Here is a 22601-nt window from a genome sequence, read left to right as displayed (position 1 = left end):
GAGAAGAGCTCATTAGGTGCAAACACTGAGCTCAGCGCGCAGGTCAGCCACACCCAGGGCGTGGGAGGTGGTGCTCCCGGACTCTGTTTATTAACGTGTACCCACTATGGGTCTCACGCATTTAGAAGACTCACTCGACTCTAAAAGTTTGCTAAGAAAAAGCAAGCCCGAGGCAGAAAAACAAGAAATAAAGGATCGCCCTGTTAACCTTTTAATTTTAGTCTCATTTTCTGGGTATACAAAAGTTCTGCACATTATCAACCTAGACCTGATGGAGGAAACAAATAAGTATTATTTAAAAATTCATTTTGTTTGTAAAAGTAAATGAAGAGCATTCTTTTTCTTACAAATTAAGTAAGAAATGCAAACTCTTGATTAAATTGCAAGCTTATGGTTACCCAGTATTTTGGAAGCAGTTTCTACTAAGGTTATATTTATTACCTATCTTCATTTATTATTTACATAGTCTGCTAAAGTCGTTTTGTTGGTAGACTGGTGAATAGCAGGGAAAAAACCTGGAAAAAAGTCCTTACTATACTACATGATTCACAGTGTGAATTTCATTGTAATGAGATCAACAGTAGGTTTGGAAATGCTTTTGTTCTGGTCAAAGAGTGTTGTTACAGAGAGATTTAACCAGTGTAGATGGTTATATATTTAGGTCAGTAACGTGCCGTGCTTCCTAACATAAACACTCCTGTGGAAGCCCATCCATTGTCTGTTACTTCAGTAAACTATCAGAGGACAGCATCCCTCGGGTTCACAGCAGACTATTCCGCAAGCTTTCGCCTTTTCCCGCTTTTACTTCGGAAGGAGTCTCACGTCCCAGATGTTGTTGTACATCAAAATGGACAGTTTCCAATAGAACTTCAAGCCTTTGGAGTCCCTCTTCTGCAAGTGCTGCCTGGATTTGTGCATTCCCTTTTACAGCATCTTTGCACGAAGGGCCTTCTGCCTGGAGGACTCCCTGACAGAAGAGGTGTTTTCTGACCCTGTTAGGAGCGTAGCAGGGTCTTTGTTTTGCTGGCAGAGGCACTCACCATATAGATCTTGTCATGTTTTTATAGTGAGAAAATGATCGTTTCTATTTAGTTTAAAAATAAATATCTCTACTTCATAAGCGTTTCTTCTAAGATTATCTGGCAATAGCGAAGGGCCTCCAGCCTATTCCTTGGAGCACTTTGCAAAGATGCTGTCTTCCCTGTGACTGCAAGAGCTCTTTTTCCTTCTTGTGCGGCTCTGTGTTTTCTCTCTACGCTCTGCTCACCCCGCCCCCTGACGGCGCTTCACCACGACTCTCTGAAATCTTCTAGCAAATCCCAGAGCTGCAAACATCTGGAAACGATAAATGTGCTGACCCAAAATCCACACCCCCTTCTTCTTGTAACCAGAAGGAAACCTCTTCATATTGTCTGGGAGTAGGTTAGTTTTGAAATATGATGAGAGGGGCCATTCTGTCTTATTCTGAAGCAGGGTCTTTTAAAATTTCTAATGAGAAAGAAAAAAACCCCTAACCCATGTCTTCCTTTTATCTGTATTCCCTTTAATCTGTAGCCCAAAGGCATCACTTTTTTACTGCTCCCAGTAAAATTGCAGCTTGGACCCGCCTCGCCCTGCTGAGGTTCTATTTAAAGACATGAATGGCATTGGCTAGATGCTGCCGGCCCTGTGGAAACTTGTTCCTTCTGCTGGGGACAGTCCACACCCGCTGGTTGGCCTAGGACCCTGGTTCTTAGCCGGCTGGCACTGTGGGCAGCCAGATGGAGCTGCCTCAGCCACTGCCTGTTCATTCACCAAACACGGAGCACTTGCTCTCAGACAAGCAGGGCTGGGCTGGGTGACAAGCACAGGTAACATGCGATCCCTGCCTTCGAGGGCTTTCATAAGGGAGAAAGAAGGACAAGCAGCTAAAAGCTGACACGCAGCAGTGTAAGTCTGTCCAGGGCACTGAGGGAGTACAGGCAAGGGGCAGCCACCCCTGCGTCTGGAGGTTGCGGAGGTGAAGTGGACCCAGGCAGGAAGGATGGAGCAGAGGTGAGTGGAAGGAAGGGCACAGCCAAAACCGAGGCCACAGAAGTAGGCAAGAGCCATTCTTGGAGGGGTTTATGGGACACGTCAGGGGGCGGAGGTGATGCTGTAGGCCCTGGGAGCCACTGAGGGGGTCTCGGGGTGGGGGGGCTTGGACACATCTATGTTTGGAACCTCCACTGAAGGGGCTCCACGGGTTGAAGCGAAGTTGCAAGAGGGTTTCTTCCATCTGAGCCGAGTTCATCTCCTCTCCCTCTGCAAGGATCCTGGTAACACCTAAAGTGTTGGTGGTTTCAGTGTACCCGCGTGATTTGCTGTGGCCTGGGGGCGGGAGAATCTTGGAGGACTGCTCGCCACCTCCTAGACCTCAGGGTGACCAGCGGCCCCATGCTGGGCTGCAGTGGAGACCCGCAGATGGCAGTAGGTGCGCCTTGTCTTCACCTCCTGAATGGAAGCAGCGTGGTGGCTGTAGTGACTTTTCACACACCACACCCATCAAATAGCAAATGCTTAAACAATGGCTCTCTCTTCAAGGCTGCACATTTTTATTCAGCCACTTTGGGGATTTCCTTGTGGTTTCTCTTGTCATCTTAACTGCTCCTTCCCAGGGGTTCAGGCTAACCCGAGCACTGGGGACTTCACTGTGTCGTGTTCCATCTGGGTCGCATTATATTTATGGCTTACATGTTTTAAAATTCATCAGGCGTCTCTCCTGTTACTTGGCTGACCTGCTCTTCCAGCCCACCCTGACTTGTCAGCGACATATTCCGACGAGATACAGACAACAGGGTCTGTCTCTTCTGTGATATATTAAAGAAAGAAGGAACAAAAGAGCCGTCTTTCCTCAGAAAACCTGGGTCCTAATGGGAATATTGAAGCCACTAATGAATTGTGACTCTTTTATAAAATGCTGATTGACACTTATTCTGCATGTGAAGGCTGGAGGCACAATACAGCCGAACTTAACTCTAGATTTTTTTTTAAGACTTGGAAAAACTAGAAAAAGTGTTCCAGAAAATAAGGATGAAATAAAAGGAGCCAATTCCATAAGTGAGGAGGACAGTGTTTTCTCTAATTTTTTCCTTCTGTGTAGACGACTTTTGTTTTGTGTGTAAGCAAAAACATTTCTATTGTTTATAGAAGGAGGTGACTCACCCATCCTGAGAGAAGTCAGGGATCTAATGAACGTATTTAAAGGTATTAGTCAGGGGGCTTCCCTGGTGGCGCAGTGGTTAAGAATCCGCCTGCCAAGGCACGGGACACAGGTTCGAGCCCTGGTCTGGGAGGATCCCACATGCTGTGGAGCAACTAAGCCCGTGTGCCATAACTACCGAGCCTGCGCTCTCGAGCCCGCGAGCCACAACTACTGAAGCCAGCACACCACAACTACTGAGCCCGGGTGCCACAACTACTGAGCCTATGCTGTAGAGCCTGCGAGCCACAACAACTGAGCCCATGTGCCACAACTACTGAAGCCCGTGCGCCTAGAGCCCGTGCTCTGCAACAAGAGAAGCCACCGCAATGAGAAGCCCGTGCACCACAACGAAGAGTAGCCCCCCGCTCGCCGCAACTAGAAGAAAGCCCGTGCACAGCAATGCAGCCAAAAATAAATAAATAAAATATAATAAATAAATAAAAAACATAAAAGAAAACTAACTGCATTTCCATAAAGACAAGCAAAAAAAAAAAAAACCAAAACTTACCCCAAAAAAAGATATTAGTCAGAATTAACAAAAGCCAGCAGGACTTTAAGGCTATAACAGATGTATATTTCATATGACATCTACCCTTTTCTTGGTTCCCCACAAAATCCAGTAAGTTTGGTGCTTCAACTGACCTTTTTGAAATTCATTCAGTCATCAGATATTTATTGAGGGTCTACCACGTGTCATGTCCTGTTGCTGAAATACAAAATTTTGTATCTAAATTTATATCTATAGCTTTATCTGGTCTCTGAGAACTGTCAGCTGACTATATTAAGTGCTTGATGTTTCATTGACCAGCAGCAGTAACATTGCTGTCAATCTCATTTGCATGGTGCCTTGACATTTATGAAGCATTTTGACATTGTCAGGGAGGAAGAAATGTTCTAGGTTTTCCTGGCTGGTCTACAAATTAAATTGACCTGAGACAGATTAACAGGAGGAAATCACAGAAAGGTTTAATAACATGTATGCATGGGAGAGACGCATGTATAGAACTGAGTAACTCACCAAAATGACCAAAACCCTCACCTTAAATATCACCTTCAGCTAAAGACGAAAGAGGATGTTGGTGGTGGTTTGGGACTTCAGAGGGGAGGAAGGCAGTTCACATGGAGATGGAAGAGCAAATGTTTGCTAGACAAATGCCTGCTGGGCCAGTCAGAGACGGGACGCAGAGAGGAGTGGTGATAGCTCTCTTTCTGGAGTAGGTAGGTCCTCTGTCTGTATTCTGTTAGGCAGTTGGTGGGGGAAGGGAATATCGAACTTTCTTCCTGAGTCTTTTGGGCCTTGATTGTTTTCAGCTTGAAATAATCCACATGCCGGAGAGACATTTGGGGGTAGCACATTCTGTTTCCCAATGACATATACATATGTACAATATGTTTCTTACATGAACCTGAGATCGTGTCAGGGAAGGCATTTAGTTCCTGGATTTGGGTACAGACTGCACCAAGGAAGCAGTGCTGTCCATATTTTTCCCTTATCACTTTGGAGACCTTTGTTTAGAGGAGGCAATCTGGGGCTCCTCCTTCAATTTTGATAAAGCAAATCATGTAAGTTGCAAAGGTGGTGATGTTGATGATTAAATGACTGTTGATTATATCTGTTATTCTTTCATTTATTTATTTAAATCTTTAGTTATGTATTTTTGGCTGCATCTGGTCTTAGTTGCAGCGCTCGGGCTTACTTGCCCCGTGGCATGTGTCATCTTAGTTCCCCGACCAGGGATCGAACCTGCACCCCCCTGCACTGGAAGGCGGAGTCTTAACTACTGGACTGCCAAGGACGTCCCTATTGTTTCATTTAGAGGCACCTTATGGAGCTAAAATGGGGTGCAGCTGGGGTAAAAGCAGACACACGGATGACGGGTGTGCTGCTTCTATGAAGTGGGAGAAGGATTCTTCAGAAAGGAGAAACCAAAAGTTTATATACAGAAGTTGTCAGTTTGGAATTTGATTCCTTTGAAAGGGCCACATGCCCCTAGGGAGGTATACACCCGCAGAGATTTGGGGAGCCCAGCTGAAGACCTCTGGTAGGTCGGGGGGAGTCACGGAGCTGCAGGTCTGGGCTCATTGTTTGGGCAGCAGCGTTTGTGAGCCGAGGACTGCGTGCCACTCACAATCTGTGCGGTGAAGTAGACTGCTGGTAACACGATATCGTTAACTTAGAAAATACAGGCACGCCAGTCTTTCCCTTTTGTTTCTGAGCAGTGTCTTTGTGAACTCTATTTATAGTAAGTTCTGTCCCCCTCTGCTGGTGTAAGCCATTATTGCAGGCTACTTTCCATCTACCCATCCAGCCTAGATTTTTAGTGCGAAAAGACCTTAAGAGATCACAATCGAAGCCATTGACGTTGTCACTCATCTGTGCATAAAGTTGGCACAAATACGCCAAAACCTTTCACTTCTACGTGCCGTATATTGTCTGGAACAGCTCCTTAGATGGGTTAGCCTTTGTCTTCTGACTGATGGGACTCTCTGTGGGTGTGGAATTCAGCCCGATGGGATTGCAGGTGGGGCTCCTCCCAAGGAGACCCTTGGGACAACTACTAATATGTGGTTTATTTTCCTCTACTCTGTAAGCTTGAATAAAGGAAACGGTTAACACCCACCCCTGGCACTTTCAGTGTCACCAAAACAGTGCCTCACCTTTATTGCCCACGTTTCTGTTCCTCTTCAGACCTCTTTCTGTCTTAGCACAGGCCTAGGAGCTGACCCTGGACTCTGTGGTCGCAGGCTCAGAGGGTTTTTGTTGTGGGTTTGCTGTTGGTACCGGGTATCCCCTGGTAGGGCTTCTGCATCCACCAGTGTGAGGGGTACACTTGAGAAGACTCCTCTCTCCTTCATCTTTGTGCCCCCATTACTTCCGTTGGCCACTCCTTTCTAGAAATTCTTTATTCCCTTGGCTTCTGTTACATTGAAGTTTCCAAATTCTTTTTTCTCTGAAGTCGCCTATTTTGTTCCTGGCTTCCTTTTCCTCCTCTTAGCCGCAGACTGTTTGATGTTCTCCAACATTTTATCCGTAGGCTCTGTTTTCATCTTGGAAAATATCAACTCCCCTACGTGTCACCTTCTATACAGATGCTCTCAAGGTCACACCTCCAGCCTGAGAGTTCCCCCAAGCTTGTCCTCTGTTTCCAGCTATGCTGAGCTACTTTTCCTTTTCTTTTTTTTTTTAAAGGTCACTTTTTTTGTTTGTTTGTTTTTTATAGATTTATTTATTTATTTGTTTATTTTTGGCTGCATTGGGTCTTGGTTGCTGCGTGCGGGCTTTCTCTAGTTGTGGCGAGAGGGGGCTACTCTTCCTTGCGGTGTGCGGGCTTCTCATTGCGGAGGCTTCTCTTGTTGCAGAGCACAGGCTCTAGGCGCACGGGCTTCAGTAGTTATGGCACACAGACTCAGTAGTTGTGGCTCACGGGCTCTAGAGCGCAAGCTCAGTAGTTGTGGCGCACGGGCTTAGTTGCTCTGCGGCATGTGGGATCTTCCCGGACCAGGGATCGAACCCGTGTCCCCTGCATTGGCAGGCGGATTCTCAACCACTGAGCCACCAGGGAAGCCCTGAGCTACTTTTCTTTGGAGCTTTTCCTGCCATCTCAAACTAAGCATGTGTGGAGCGAAACCTGTCTTTCTACCTCTTTGTCATCATTCCTTTGCAACTCACCTTTTTCTTTTAATGTCACGTCTACTGTTTGGGATACCCTGAATGTAGCTTCATGTCAGCACTGGAGTCTTTCTCCCCTTTGCCTCTCGAGTCTGTGTTCAGCTTCCGTGTGCTTCTGCCTGGTCTCTAGAGCTGTTCATTCCTTCCCATTTTCCAGAGCTTTTTATTTCTTCCCATTTTCACTGCTGAGGTTTGGGCCCAGGCTTTCGTCATTTCGTGCACGTAGTACTGTTGGGCCCTCTGACTAGTCTCCTTTTGTCCTAAATGCTTGCATTTTAGAAATCTGCCTCTTTAGAAACATTTAGTGGTTTTCTGCTCTAGAAGCTGGCATGTGGAGTCGTCTGCATACAGGCCGGCCTTCTCTCATTCCCCTACATCCTGACCGTTCTAGTGCAGTTACTGTAATCTTTTCCCAAGCCTCAAGTCTTCTCTGGTCCTTGACACAACTTAGAACAATCTCTGTGTAGCCACCTCTTTTTCTTTCCAAGTTTGGCCTGTCCTCTGAGGCCTGGCACAAGTCCCCAGTCTCTAGGAAGAATATCTCAGCCACGTCACCCTCTGGAATTGTGTAGCTGCTCTGACAGCAGTCAGGGATTGTCTTGTGATGTCTTTTGTGTTATGGTCTAAATATTTAATCCCTGTACTTGAATCTGTAGCAAGTATCTGTCTTTTCTGCAAACTCTAGGTATAAACCCTGCACAGGTCAGTGCTTTAGAGATGCATGTTGAGCTGGATGGGTAGAATGGCAAGCACACTCCTGGATCAGAAGCTGACACTCACAATCTTGCCAGCCCTCACAATCTCATCTTATATTCCTCAGATTCAGATTAATTTCCTGTGTGTGTGTGTGTGTGTTTGTGTATGTCTGTTTCAGTTGCAGATCCCTAGTGTGAAGGGCTTCGACTTTGCTAAGCAGCATCTGGGTCAGCACAATAAAGATGATATACTGATCATTCATGAGCCAGCCCCGCTGCCAGGACCTGTGAAGGACCATACCACGCCCTCTGAGAACGGAGATGTGCCGAGCCCCAAGGCAAAGATCCCTTCCAAGAACGTCCGTCACAGAGGAAGGTTCTTACTGGGCTTTCTGTATTTTTCTCTAGCGTGGCATGCGTTTCTGTTTTCCATTTGTCAGTTTCCAGTAGCAGAAAGGCTGATGGTGAGTGTTGTCTGGGTCTGCAGCTTGGAAGGCTGACAACATTTGCCCAAAGTCAACGAACCTGATGGCTCTTGATCCACTCTAATGGACTCTCAGAGGAGGCCTGTGTGCTTTCCTTCCCCAAAGTGTTTAAGATTATAAATCACTGTCCATCATGGTTTGGTGGTCCGCCTGGAACTTCATTAGGGATCGACCAGCTCTAGGGTCCATATTGTGGAGTGACCATGCCAGGCCCTCTGGAGGTGATATTAGGAATAATGTGTAAAAAAATGCATGGCCTGTGATACACAGTCAGCCAGTATCAGCTTCGCCCTTGCCCGTTAATGCCAGCCACTGGAGCTGTGGCTTCCTTGCTTGGTCTGCAGGTGACCTTCATCATATCCTTCTCTCCTTGCTTGGCTTTTCTCCATGTGCTCCTCTTGTCCCCCATGTTAGCATGTGTGCATGGATTCTTCATCGCCTCCCCCTGCCCAGCTCCCCTTTCCCAGTGAATTCCCATTCCACTTATCAAAATTAAGTGCACAGAGAACTGCTTGCTAACAGACTACCTACCATCACCCGGTGACCCTGTGAGACGGGCTACAGCTGTGTGAAGACACGGTTCAGAATCAGGTTTTATTAACTTGACTTTAGATCAAAGAATGTTCAGGCTTTGGTACGGAAGCCTCAGATTATCAGCTTTCCTTTGAGCTTTGGAACTCTAAATCCTGATTTTCTGCTGAGAAGGGGGAAGTGTGTGATCGTACCAATGTTCAAAATGATCTTATTATTTCTGACTTAACAGAAAACCTACTCCAGTGTTTCTGGCCTAGTTTTAAGAATTTAACGAATGTTAGAACACACTCTTTACAAAAGAAGATGAATAATGTAGAGAGATATCATTTGCTTAATTACTTTGCAGAGTGAGGGTAAATCAGATCATTAAAGATTATTGAATATGCTAGTACAGTATAGCAAAGTCTTTTTCTCTCCTCTGGTAGCTTCATCCTAAACATTTAGTCACAACATCTTAATGTTCTGCGTGGTTAATATCATATTTTAGCATGTCTCAGGGGAACCAGAATGTCTCGGCATTTCAGGAAGCCCAAAGAGAAGGGGTGTTAACTAATTAAGGATTTTCACTAGCCTGGTGCAACCTGGGTTCTGTGACACCCTTGCTTTTTATATATAGAATCAAATCTCAGCGATAATCATTGCCTTTGTGTTGCAAGTGTAGGCTTCTTCCAAAGATTTGGAGTCATATGGGGTGACTGCAGAACTACCCTGGCTACTTAGGAATTCTGCAGACCCAGCTAGCGCCTAACCAAGCTTGAACTCCAGATCCTCTAATCCAACCCACGCCAGCCCCAGACTGCCAGTCCAAGCCCAGGGAGCTTGGAGACCATCCTCCACTGGGTACCTGGTTTCCTACCATTTGTTGAAATGAGCCCACTGAGCCATTTAGTCAGCTGTGTCAAGCTGTCTTCACAAGGTGACTGTGTGCTATTAATGTGTTCCTTGAAGATGCCATGCCACGAAACAATGTTTTGGACTGTTTGATTTCTCCCAGTTTTGCCTGGAAGCCTGACTTCCACATCCAAATGAATGTGACCTTTCCCCCACCTTTCTTTCTTTTTCCTAATGTTTGTATTTGTTTTGTGTCTGCAGAGTTTCTCCCTCAGATGCTGACTCTACAGTAAGTGAAGAGTCCAGTGAGAGGGAAGCAGGGGACAAGACTCCAGGAGCGGTGACCGATGGCAAGTCCCACAGAGCCCTACAGAGTGGTCTGTGACCCTTCTTGTTCTCCACTTTAAAAGTAGTAATTATGAGGGAATTCCCTGGTGGTCCAGTGGTTAGGACTCCGTGCTTTCGCTGCTGAGGGCTGCAGGTTTGATCCCTGATCAGGGAACTAAGATCCCACAAGCTGTGCAGTGTGGCCAAAAAAAAAAAAAAGTAATTATGAGGTTCCAATAGACTAGGGTTTTATACTACTTCAAATGCAGAACATTAAAAAAACCCCAAAACCTGTGCAGTAGAATATTCATCTTTCGTTTAGTGAATTTCTCAGATTGACTGTCACCATCTAACACTGTTTTTGTGTCTGCATTGGGATGGGGCCATGCTAGAAGTCAGAGATTCACTGATAAATTTTGAGGTTAACAGTCACCTTCTACTCTAGTGGCGGCTTCTAAGGATTTTCCTCTCCGAAGGACAAGGAGGAACCAAACTAAAGAGTCTCAAAAACTGCATCCAGGATTCAGTGACCTTTTTGGGAGCCTGTTCAAGTATTTCACAGTTGTCACTGTTAGAAAGTTGATTATTTCTCATAGGTCCAAGTGCATTATATTTGGTCCTGGTCCTAGATCTGTCTTCCAGAAATAGTTGAGTGTGATTAGATGGTTTAGCATATATTTACATGTGTTGTCAGACGCTGTAACTCCTTAGGCCAGGTATGAAATGTACTTCACTCCCCTTCTAAAGAGTATTGTCATAAAACTTACGCCCTGCAGTAGAACTAAGCCCATAGATCTTAGTAGACTTGGAGCATTTTTTGGCCTGATGACAAGGTAGGTTGGTTTTAGTTGCATTGATTCTGTTAAATGTGCTAGTACAGCTCTTATACTTGCTGGAGTTTTTTTTTTTTTTTTTTTTTTTTTGCAGTACGCGGGCCTCTCACTGTTGTGGCCTCTCCCGTTGCGGAGCACAGGCTCCGGACACGCAGGCTCAGCGGCCATGGCTCACGGGCCCAGCCGCTCTGCGGCATGTGGGATCTTCCCGGACCGGGGCACGAACCCGTGTCCCCCGCATCGGCAGGCGGACTCTCAACCATTGCACCACCAGGGAAGCCCTGCTGGAGCTTTATTTATGCTTCAGGGTTGTGTTTTAGTAATGCATAGAAAATTGGGGTGCCTCAGGGTATCATTTTTATTTTAATTAATTAATTTATTTGGCTGCACCACTTGCAGGATCTTAGCTCCCCTACCAGGGATTGAACCCAGGCCCTTGGCAGTGAAAGTGTGGAGTCCTAACCACTGGACCACCAGGGAGTTCCCAGGATATCATTTTTAATAGTAATTTTTATACTTACATTTTCATCACAAATTTCTTTGTATAAAGATGCAGTACAGAGTGAACCATATTCTGTAAATGAATAGATTCTGGTTGGAAGCTGGAGGGCCTGTTCTATCACTGTCATGTTTGTGACTTTGTATGTCCCTTAGTCTTTGGGGCTCCTGTGGGATTAAACTAGCTGGTTTTTGAGATTCCTTCCAGTTGTTTCTTTTTTAATGTTACAAAAATACCCCTTAGGGCTTCCCTGGTGGCGCAGTGGTTGAGAGTCCGCCTGCCGATGCAGGGGACACGGGTTCGTGCCCCGGTCCGGGAAGATCCCACATGCCGCGGAGCGGCTGGGCCCGTGAGCCGTGGCCGCTGAGCCTGCGCGTCTGGAACCTGCGCTCCGCAATGGGAGAGGCCACAGCAGTGAGAGGCCCGCGTACCGCAAAAAAACAAAACAAAACAAAAAAAAAAAACGCTTAGAATAAGGGAAGAATAAAGAATTTTTTCTTTAGCTCTGATTTCATAGAATCTTAAAAATTAGTTAGCGTTATGGTAACAGGTGTACTGTTTCAGATAGACAGGATTAAAATCTAATTTTGATTCTGGTAAAGAAATATTTGGGGAAAAAAATCAGCTCTGGAGTTTCTTAATTTCTGTTAATTGCATATCTGAGAAAATCTTGCTTTCAGTTCCTGTTTTTAAGTCCTTACTGTTAGTATTAGAACCAGTATATTCGACATGGCTAACAAAAATCAAATATCACTCAACATATATTTAAAATTCAAGTAGTAAGCATGTCAGTGTTGGGACTCGACTCAGAGTTGACCATGGAAGGAGACAAGAGGGCTAGATGTTCTCCTGGGTCCTAGAAGCTCAGATGCCGCTATTTTGATTTGAAAATGCACCAGAATTTATATGTTATTTTCATGCTTTAGAAAGATGGTTTTCTCACTACAAATATCAATTCACCTGTAAAACTTTATTTACTTCTTAAAAATTTTAATGCTGCCATAAAGGTGTTTTATTCCTTGCCTAGAACTTAGTTAAATACCCTATAAAACTATTCTGAATTTTTATTCATAGCTTTTAAATTATTTTGTAATTCACATAAAAATCCATCTTGTGTTGCAAATCCTAATGAAATACAAATTAATGGAGGCGGAAGATTGCTTGAGAACCATTCTGGGTCCCTCCTCCAAGCTGCCCTGGGACCGGTGTTGCTGCTCACTACAGCGGGTGGCATAGCTGCTGGGTCTCTTTAGACTCCTTGGCAAGGCTTTCGATGGCTGTCACAAGTCATCCAGCATTTTCAGGGCCCACCTTGTAATGGAAGCTGAGAAAAGACCATTGTTTTGGTTTGGGGTCAATTCAAGGTTGTACTTTATTCTTTCCCAGCTAACCATTTTTGGAAGGTGGCTAGACCGTGATGCCTACCTTTACAACCTTCGAGACCCTTATGAGATTATTCACGCTGTGTTCAGTGTCCCTGCGTTCACAGTTATTGCAGTTTTAGAATAAGTCACATCATTACCACTGCTTCCCCTTAGCAAAGTTGTGAAGACGGCTGAGGTTTGGAGTAACACATGTTCCTTAAGTGAAGGCGGCTACGTTCAGGCTACCAGTGCTGTGTCCAGGCATAATTCTAGTTTTCTCTGTCTCTTCTTTATCATCAGGAATAAACCACGTAGGTAAGGATGGCTAAACGCTGAGTATTTTCTTTATGCTCTCCGTAGGTTGCATGTATGCAAGGCTGTGATTTTTAAGTATTTAGAACTTCATTAATTTGAATTCAGCAAGTCCAGATTCTGGAATCTCACATAGGAACTAAGCTGACATTTACTTTTGCACATGCTAAAGAGTTTGCAAAGCAAATTAAATTTTTAACAACAATGTAGGGTGACTATTTTGACTACATCTAACATCAGAGTTTTTCAAGTAATTGTGGAGGACACATTTATAAAATGATTGAGACCATAAATTATAACTCTCCTCTTTTCATTATAGTGAATTCCCAGAGTAGAATTTTATAAACTTAGTTGAGATGGCTAGTCATTTACTCATCCAGTTAGCAAATGTTTACTAAGGGCCTGTGACGGGTTAGGTGCTGGGATAGGATGAAGACGAAGAGACAGATGTGATCCCTGCCTCACAGGATACTAATGTGGGTCACAGGCCTTAGTATTAATGCAGTGTGATGTATTTACCAATAGATAATGAAATTAATATGTCTTTAATAATGTTCTGTTGCTTTGGTATTTCAGTAATTCAGATTGCCTTTTCCTGTGTCATTTTGCTTTGTGGACATTATCCTATACTGTAATTTCTATCATATATATATATATATTTTGTTTGTTTGATAATATTTGAAGAGAAAGGACTTTAATCCAAAGTCCCTACTTGCCTTAAGGCAGGATTCACACAGTATTGATCTCTACGTAGCCCTTGTACTTTCCATTGGTCGTTATTGTCCAGGTAGTTTTTTTAAAAAAAAATTGTGCAATGCATAGCAAACAATAAAAATAACTGTTTATAATATGTATTATATATATATTTCTATGTATAATAACCCAGTTTGTTTATATATATGTATGGAGATATATGTATGTGTGTATATATAATATGTGAATATGACAGATAACAAACTGCTCTTTTCAGCCTTTTGGAAGAGCTGGGTTCCAGGCAGTATAGAAGTTGAGGGTTTTCTGCATGTCCCCTGCTTCTCCTGTTGCAGTTGGTGAATTATAGAGCGAGGATCCAGGTGGGGAGTGGGATGGGGCATGGACAGGAGTCAGACACAGGCCTGCAGCTCCCTGGACCCGGGCAGGCAGACAGCGCAGGGGGGAGGGGCCTTTCTTCCTGGTCACCTTTGCACCCTGATCTTGTTACCATCCTGGAGGAAAGCAGTCTCAGCCTTAGGTATCAGTAGCTTAATGGGACACGCTTGTGACATCTGCTGTCACTTTAAAAGTTTGGGTTAGCAAGGCTAGCCTTATCTGATGAAGCTAATTATCTCCTTCTGGGCTTCTTGCCTGTAATTTGAGTAGCTGAAGGGATGAATGGTGGTGTCTGGCTGTGCTTGTATTGTGCAAATGGTCAGGCTCCCTCCAGGCAGGGAAAGAAAGCTGGAGAATAGCCTGAATCCAGACAAGTCTGCCTCCTGGACAAGAGAGATGTCTTCCTTCACAGAGCTATGCACATAATTTCTCATCACTTGGGATAGCAAGTGAATATAATTCAAATTGAGAGGAAGTACAAACATGTATGTACCACTGATGTGCGTTCCTTCTATACAATATCAACTACTACTCCTTACTGCTTTGCTCAACACTTCTTTTTTTTAATTTAATTAAAAAAATTTTTTTATACAGCAGGTTCTTATTAGTCATCAATTTTATACACATCAGTGTATACATGTCAATCCGAATCTCCCAATTCATCCCACCACCACCCCCCCAACACCACTTTCTCCCCTTGGTGTCCATACGTTTGTTCTCTACATCTGTGTCTCAATTTCTGCCCTGCAAACCAGTTCATCTGTACCATTTTTCTAGGTTCCACATATGTGTGTTAATATATGATATTTGTTTTTCTCTTTCTGACTTTATGCACTGTGTGTGACAGTCTCTAGATCCATCCGCGTCTCAACAAATGACCCAATTTTGTTCCTTTTTATGCCTGAGTAATATTCCATTGTATATATGTACCACATCTTCATTATCCGTTTGTCTGTTGATGGGCATTTAGGTTGCTTCCATGACCTGGCTATTGTAAATAGTGCTGCCATGAACACTGGGGTGCATGTGTCTTTTTGAATTATGGTTTTCTCTGGGTATATGCCCAGTAGTGGGATTGCTGGATCATATGGTAATTCTATTTTTAGTTTTTTAAGGAACCTCCATACTGTTCTCCATAGTGGCTGTATCAATTTACATTCCCACCAACAGTGCAAGAGGGTTCTTCCCTTTTCTCCACACCCTCTCCAGCATTTGTTGTTTGTAGATTTTCTGATGATGCCCATTCAAACTGGTGTGAGGTGATAGCTCATTGTAGTTTTGATTTGCATTTCTCTAATAATTAGTGATGTTGAGCAGCTTTTCATGTGCTTCTTGGCCATCTGTACCATCTGTATGTCTTCTTTGGAGAAATATCTATTTAGGTCTTCTGCCCATTTTTGGATTGGGTTGTTTGTATTTTTAATATTGAGCTGCATGAGCTGTTTATATATTTTGGAGATTAATCCTTTGTCCATTGATTCATTTGCAGATATTTTCTCCCATTCTGAGGGTTGTCTTTTCGTCTTGTTTATGGTTTCCTTTGCTGTGCAAAAGCTTTGAAGTTTCATTAGGTCCCATTTGTTTATTTTTGTTTTTATTTCCATTACTCTAGGAGGTGGATCAAAAAAGATCTTGCTGTGATTTATGTCAAAGAGTGTTCTTTCAAAGTTTTCCTCTAAGAGTTTTATAGTGTCCGGTCTTACATTTAGGTCTCAAATCCATTTTGAGATTATTTAGGTGTATGGTGTTAGGGAGCATTCTAATTTCATTCTTTTACATGTAGCCGTCTAGTTTTCCCAGCATCACTTATTGAAGAGACTGTCTTTTCTCCATTGTATATCCTTGCCTCCTTTGTCATAGATAGTTGACCATAGGTGCATGGGTTTATCTCTCGGCTTTCTAACTTGTTCCATTGATCTATGTTTCTGTTTTTGTGCCAGTACCATATTGTCTTGATTACTGTAGCTTTATAGTATAGTCTAAAGTCAGGGAGTCTGATTCCTCCAGCTCCGTTTCTTTCCCTCAAGACTGCTTTGGCTGTTCGGCGTCTTTTGTGTCTCCATACAAATTTTAAGATTTTTTTGTTCTAGTTCCATAAAAAATGCCATTGGTAATTTGATAGGGATTGCATTGAATCTGTAGATTGCTTTGGGTAGTATAGTCATTTTCACAATATTGATTCTTCCAATCCAACAACATGGTATATATCTCCATCTGTTGGTATCATCTTTAATTTCTTTCATCAGTGTCTGACAGTGTTGTGCATACAGGTCTTTTGTCTCCCTAGGTAGCTTTATTCCTAGGTATTTTATTTTTTTTGTTGCAATGGTAACATGGTAATGGTAAATGGTAATGGTAAATGGGATTGTTTCCTTAATTTCTCTTTCAGATTTTTCATCATTAGAGTATATGAATGCAAGAGATTTCTGTGCATTAATCTTGTATCCTGCAACTTTACCAAATTCATTGATTAGCTCCAGTAGTTTTCTGGTGGCATCTTTAGGATTCTCTGTGTATGGTATCATGTCATCTGCAACCAGTGACAGTTTTACTTCTTCTTTTCCAATTTGTATTCCTTTTATTTCTTTTTCTTCTCTGATTGCCATGGCTAGGACTTCTAAAACTATGTTGAATAATAGTGGTGAGAGTGGACATCCTTGTCTTGTTTCTGACCTTAGAGGAAATGCTTTCAGTTTTTCACCATTGAGAATGATGTTTGCCGTGGGTTTGTCGTATATGGCCTTTATTATGTTGTGGTAGGTTCCCTCTATGCCCACTTTCTGGAGAGTTTTTATCGTAAATGGTGTTGAATTTTGTCAAAAGCTTTTTCTGCATCTGTTGAGATGATCATATGGTTTTTATTCTTCAGTTTGTTAATATGGTGTATCACATTGATTGATTTGCATATATTGAAGAATCCTTGCACCCCTGGGATAAATCCCACTTGGTCATGGTGTATGATGCTTTTAATGTGTTGTTGGATTCTGTTTGCTAGTATTTTGTTGAGGAATTTTGCATCTATATTCATCAGTGATATTGGTCTGTAATTTTCTTTTTTTGTAGTATCTTTGTCTGGTTTTGGTATCAGGGTGATGGTGGCCTCATAGAATGAGTTTGGGAGTGTTCCTTCCTCTGCAATGTTTTGGAAGAGTTTGAGAAGGATGGGTGTTAGGTCTTCTCTAAATGTTTGATAAAATTCACCTGTGAAGCCATCTGGTCCTGGACTTTTGTTTGTTGGAAGCTTTTCAATGACAGTTTCAATTTCATTACTTGTGATTGGTCTGTATTTTCTGTTTCTTCCTGGTTCAGCCTTGGAAGATTATACCTTTCTACGAATTTGTCCATTTCTTCCAGGTTGTCCATTTTATTGGCATAGAGTTGCTTGTAGTAGTCTCTTAGGATGCTTTGTATTTCTGCGGTGTCTGTTGTAAGTTCTCCTTTTTCATTTCTAATTTTATTGATTTGAGTCGTCTCCCTCTTTTTCTTGATGAGTCTGGTTAATGGTTTATCAATTTTGTTTATCTTCTCAAAGAACCAGCTTTTAGTTTTACTGATCTTTGCTATTGTTTTCTTTGTTTCTATTTCATCTATTTCTGCTCTGATCTTTATGATTTCTTTCCTTCTGCTAACTTTGAGTTTTGTTTGTTCTTCTCTGTCTGGTTCCTTTAGGTGTAAGGTTAGATTGTTTATTTGAGATTTTTCTTGTTCCTTGAGGTGGGCTTGTATAGCTATAAACTTCCCTCTTAGAACTGCTTTTGCTGCATCCCATAGGTTTTGGATTGTCGTGTTTTCATTGTCTTTTGTCTCTAGGTATTTTTTGATTTCCTCTTTGATTTCTTCAGTGATCTCTTGGTTATTTAGTAACGTATTGTTCAACCTCCATGTATTTGTGTTTTCTACGGTTTTGTCCCTGTAATTCATTTCTAATCTCATAGCGTTGTGGTCAGAAAAGATGCTTGATATGATTTCAGTTTTCTTAAATTTACTGAGGCTTGATTTGTGACCCAAGATGTGATCTATCCTGGAGAATGTTCCGTGTGCACTTGAGAAGAAAGTGTAATCTGCTGTTTTTGGATGGAATGTCCTATAAATATCAATTAAATCTATCTGGTCTATTGTGTCATTTAAAACTTCTGTTTCCTTATTTATTTTCATTTTGGATGATCTGTCCCTTGGTGTAAGGGAGGTGTTAAAGTCCACCACTATTGTTGTGTTACTGTCGATTTCCTATTTTATAGCTGTTAGCATTTGCCTTATGTATTGAGGTGCTCCTATGTTGGGTACATATATATTTATAATTGTTATATCTTCTTCTTGGATTGATCCCTTGATCATTATGTAGTGTCCTTCCTTGCCTCTTGGAACATGCTTTATTTTAAAGTCTATTTTATCTGATAGGAGTATTGCTACTGTAGCTTCCTTTTGATTTCCATTTGCATGGAATATCTTTTTCCATCGCCTCACTTTCAGTCTGTATGTGTCCCTAGGTCTGAAGTGGGTCTCTTGTAGACAGCATATATATGGGTGTTGTTTTTATATTCATTCAGCAAGCCTGTGTCTTTTGGTTGGAGCATTTAATCCATTCACGTTTAAGGTAATTATCAATATGTATGTTCCTATTACCATTTTCTTAACTGTTTTGGGTTTGTTTTTGTAGGTCCTTTTCTTCTCTTGTGTTTCCCACTTAGAGAAGTTCCTTTAGCATTTGTTGTAGAGCTGGTTTGGTGGTGCAGAATTCTCTTAGCTTTCGCTTGTCTGTAAAGCTTTTGATTTCTCCATCGAATCTGTTTGAGATCCTTGCCAGGTCGAGTAATCTTGGTTGTAAGTTCTTCCCTTTCATCACTTTAAGTATATCATGCTACTTCCTTCTGGCTTGTAGAGTTTCTGCTGAGAAATCAGCTGTTAACCTTATGGCAGTTCCCTTGTATGTTATTTGTCATTCTTCCCTTGCTGCTTTTAATAATTTTTCTTTGTCTTTAATTTTTACCAATTTGATTACTATGTGTCTTGGCGTGTTTCTCCTTGGGTTTATCCTGTATGGGACTCTCTGCTCTTCCTGGACTTGGGTGGCTATTTCCTTTCCCGTGTTAGGGAAGTTTTCGACTACAGTCTCTTCACATATTTTCTCTGATCCTTTCTCTCCGTCTTCTCCTTCTGGGACCCCTATAATGCGAATGTTGTTGCGTTTAATGTTGTCCCAGAGGTCTCTTAGGCTGTCTTCATTTCTTTTCATTCTTTTTTCTTTGTTCTGCAGCAGTGAATTCCACCATTCTGTCTTCCCGGTCACTTATCCATTCTTCTGCCTCAATTATTCTGCTATTGATTCCTTCTAGTGTAGTTTTCATTTCAGTTATTGTATTGTTCATCTCTGTTTGTTTGTTCTTTAATTCTTCTGGGTCTTGGTTAAACATTTCTTGCATCTTTTCGATCTTTGCCTCCATTCTTTTTCCAAGGTCCTGGATCATCTTCACTATCATTATTCTGAATTCTTTTTCTGGAAAGTTGCCTATATCCACGTCATTTAGTTGTTTTTCTGGGGTTTTATGTTTTTCCTTCATCTGGTACATAGCCCTCTGCCTTTTCATCTTGTCTTTCTGTGAATGTGGTTTTTGTTCCACAGGCTGCAGGATTGTAGTTTTTGCTTCTGTTTTCTGCCCTCTTGCTCAACACTTTTTTTACACTGAGGGGAAACCTGTATATTTTTCACTTATGCTCGAGGTTTCAAAACTTAGGCTTTTGTTTAAAAATAGTTTTGGCATGCCTTCACTCCTTCTCTTGGCCTGTTGGCCATTTATTTTCAAGCAGTGTCCAGAGCGTCTAGAGGTGACCTGTGGCTTAGAGGGAGGGCATGTGGGATCTTAGTGTGTCTAACTGGAGAGTTCTTTCCATCCATTCAGCCCCTCTTCATCTCTTTCTTTGCCTTAAAAAAAATTTTTTTTTTAAATTTTATTTTTGGCTTCATTAGGTCTTCGTTGCTGCATGCGGGCTTTCTTTAGTTGCAGTGAGTGGGGGCTACTCTTCGTTGTGGTGCGTGGGCTTCACATTGCAGTGGCTTCTCGTTGCGGAGCATGGGCTCTAGGCATGTTGGCTTCAGTAATTGGGGCACGTGGGCTCAGTAGTTGTGGCACGTGAGCTCAATAGTTGTGGTGCACGGGCCTAGTTGCTCCGCGGCATGTGGGATCTTCCCCAACTAGGACTCGAACCCGTGTCCCCTGCACTGGCAGGCGGAATCCCAACCACTGCACCACCAGGGAAGACCCTCTTTGCCTTTTTAAAATTAAAGTTTATTTGGATTATTTCTATTATAAAAGTAATACTGACTAGAGAAAATCCACGTTACAGAAAATACAAGAAATTGGAGAACATTACTCATACCAAGATCCAGTCTCTGTTAAAGTGTTTTTCTATCTTTTTTTCTATACATTTAAATATTTTTCTTTTTTGCAGTTCCGGTTACTTAAAATAATTACCCTTTTAACCATTTTTCAGTGTTCTCTTCATCTGTTTTTTTTTTTGCGGTACGTGGGCCTCTCACTGTTGTGGCGTCTTCCGTTGCGGAGCACAGGCTCCGGGCGCGCAGGCTCAGCGGCCATGGCTCGTGGGCCTAGCCGCTCCGCGGTCTCGGACCGGGGCATGAACCCGTGTCCCCTGCATCAGCAGGCAGACTCTCAACCGCTGCGCCACCAGGGAAGCCCCTCTTCATCTGTTTTTAAAGTGGGAACTAATTCCATGCAGGCAGTAGCTTTTTCTTCTCCTGACTCTTCATTTTCTTTCTTCATCAGAACTGAGGAGGCAGAAGCCTGAATCATTCACTGGTACTTGCCAGCAGGTCCACAATCCCCTGGTCTTTTGTTATCTCAACAGTGTAATTGCCTTGCAACTAAATTTATATCACTTCAAATGAGCATGGACATTCAGAGCTGCCATAAGTGTTGTCCTCCAAGTTCTGTAAATTGCTACTGGCCTACCCACGTCAGGCTTCTCCTGTCCTTTACCCTGTCTTACTGAAGACTTTGAAACACCTTTAGACAAAACAGGGCCACTTGGGGCACATAATGTCGTAGTGGTTTTCATATCTTGCCTATGGATATTTGTAATTTTTAATGAGACTGAAGGAGACACTACTTATCCCAGACAATTTAAGTTCGAATAGTGACATTTCAAGTACTCTGCCTTGGAGTTGGGGATGTGTTTTTGGTCAGGGGCCCATCTGACGATTCTTTAAGAAATCCCTAATTGTGATGATTTGCTCTTTCTTTACAATGACTTTATTTCTTAATTTTTCTTTTCCTTCTGTTCCAGGGGCAGCACCCAGCTCGGGGAATGAGCAGCATTCGTCAGCCTCCATCTTTGAGCATGTGGACAGGATCTCCCGCTCCTCGGAGGCCAGTCGGCGGGTCCCCAATAAGATTCAGCTGATCGCCATGCAGCCCATCCCGGCACCTCCAGTTCCACACCCCATCCTGGCCGACCGAGTGGCCGAAACCAACAAAATTAACAAAGAGGTATTTGGTTTTATGAAAAAGTACATTAATAAAAAAAGAGAAACCTTACATTCTCATTTGGTCACTGCTTAAAAATGAAGTTAGTGTCAAAAATATGAGCTAAAGTTATGAGCTGCTCACAGATGTTCTTAATTTAAAATCTGGTACTCAGTGTTTTTAGACCACATACCATTCAAGGACACTAGTAGGCACACTGGTAGATGTGCAGATTAAAGACCAGGGGTGGCTATCCTGAGAAAGTCCGCCTTAGCCCGTGGCTGGGGTTTGGGGATTTGGATCTTGGAAGGATTCCCACCATTCCCAGAATGGAGTGGCTCTCTGTGCCTAAACTGTTTGTACAAGCAACATGATTTTTGCTGAGCAACTCTTTCTTCTGGGAGTCTGGAATTTTGGTACATGCTAGGCAGAGGGTGCCTATGTGACCGGCCTCCAGTAAACATCCTGGGCATTGAGTCTCTAATGAGCTTCCCTGGTAGACGTGTCGCATGCGTTGTCACAACTCATTGCTGGAGGAGTTCACATCCTGCGTGACTTTTCTGGGAAAGGACTCTTGGAAGCTGTGCTTGGTTTCCTCCAGACCTCATCCTATGTGCCATTCCTCTATGCTGGTTTTGCTTTGTGTCCTTTTGCTGTAATTAATTGGACTTACATTCTGAGTCCTGAGAGCTCTCCTAGTGAATTGTTGAATGTGGGGTTATCTTGGGACCACAGTAGACTCTGTGATGCCTGATAGATCTGCTCTGGCCCCAAACATCTAGGTAAGTCTTGGGAAGAAACTGTATTTCCAGTGACTCCTGGAACAGTGAGACAGATCTGCTTTCCTCCTAAGATTTGGGGAACCAGAAGGCCAGGTCACGTCACTGTTAACTTGAACTTGAGGAGTTTGACCTGGTCTGGACCATGAGTGGAATGAATGCTGTTTAGGGTCGCACACATGGTAGCATCATGACTGTCAGTTTCTTGCCTCTAAGAAATACCTGCTGCTGTTGTGAGTTCTGCCAGGTGAACTAATAATTGATGCAATTCAATCCTTCAAGTGGATCATCTTACAGAAGTCTTAGCAAGAGTTCTTACACATTCTCCTCGCCACACCTCATTGGCTCCTTGCCAAGGACATGACCAGAAGAACGTGTGTCATGGGTTCAAGGTGACACATGCTGTCCCTTCTCACTGATGCTCAGGAGCCCTGACCCTGCATGACCCCGGTCCTAGCCTAGACCTATGACCCCATCAG

The 22601-nt window shown here is 43.0% G+C and overlaps 1 protein-coding gene across 2 annotated transcripts in view; it reads left to right on the top strand.

The window, feature by feature from the left end:
* KIAA1549 overlaps nt 1–22601 on the top strand; it is a gene marked incomplete at its 3' end in the record, with an annotated part of 146176 nt that overhangs the window by 84767 nt on the left and 38808 nt on the right. For both annotated transcript variants that reach the window (XM_082846118.1, XM_082846117.1), the window contains exons 11-14: nt 7768–7964; nt 9700–9819; nt 13528–13532; nt 21171–21367. In XM_082846118.1, coding sequence (XP_082702244.1) covers nt 7768–7964; nt 9700–9819; nt 13528–13532; nt 21171–21367 — 519 coding nt within the window. The remainder of the gene's footprint in view (nt 1–7767; nt 7965–9699; nt 9820–13527; nt 13533–21170; nt 21368–22601) is intronic.

This window comes from Leucopleurus acutus (genome assembly GCF_964270905.1).
Source record: "Leucopleurus acutus genome assembly, chromosome: 9".
Lineage (NCBI taxonomy): Eukaryota > Metazoa > Chordata > Mammalia > Artiodactyla > Delphinidae > Leucopleurus > Leucopleurus acutus.
The sequence above is the reverse complement of the archived record's forward strand: the minus strand, read 5'-3'. Positions and strand labels throughout refer to the sequence as shown.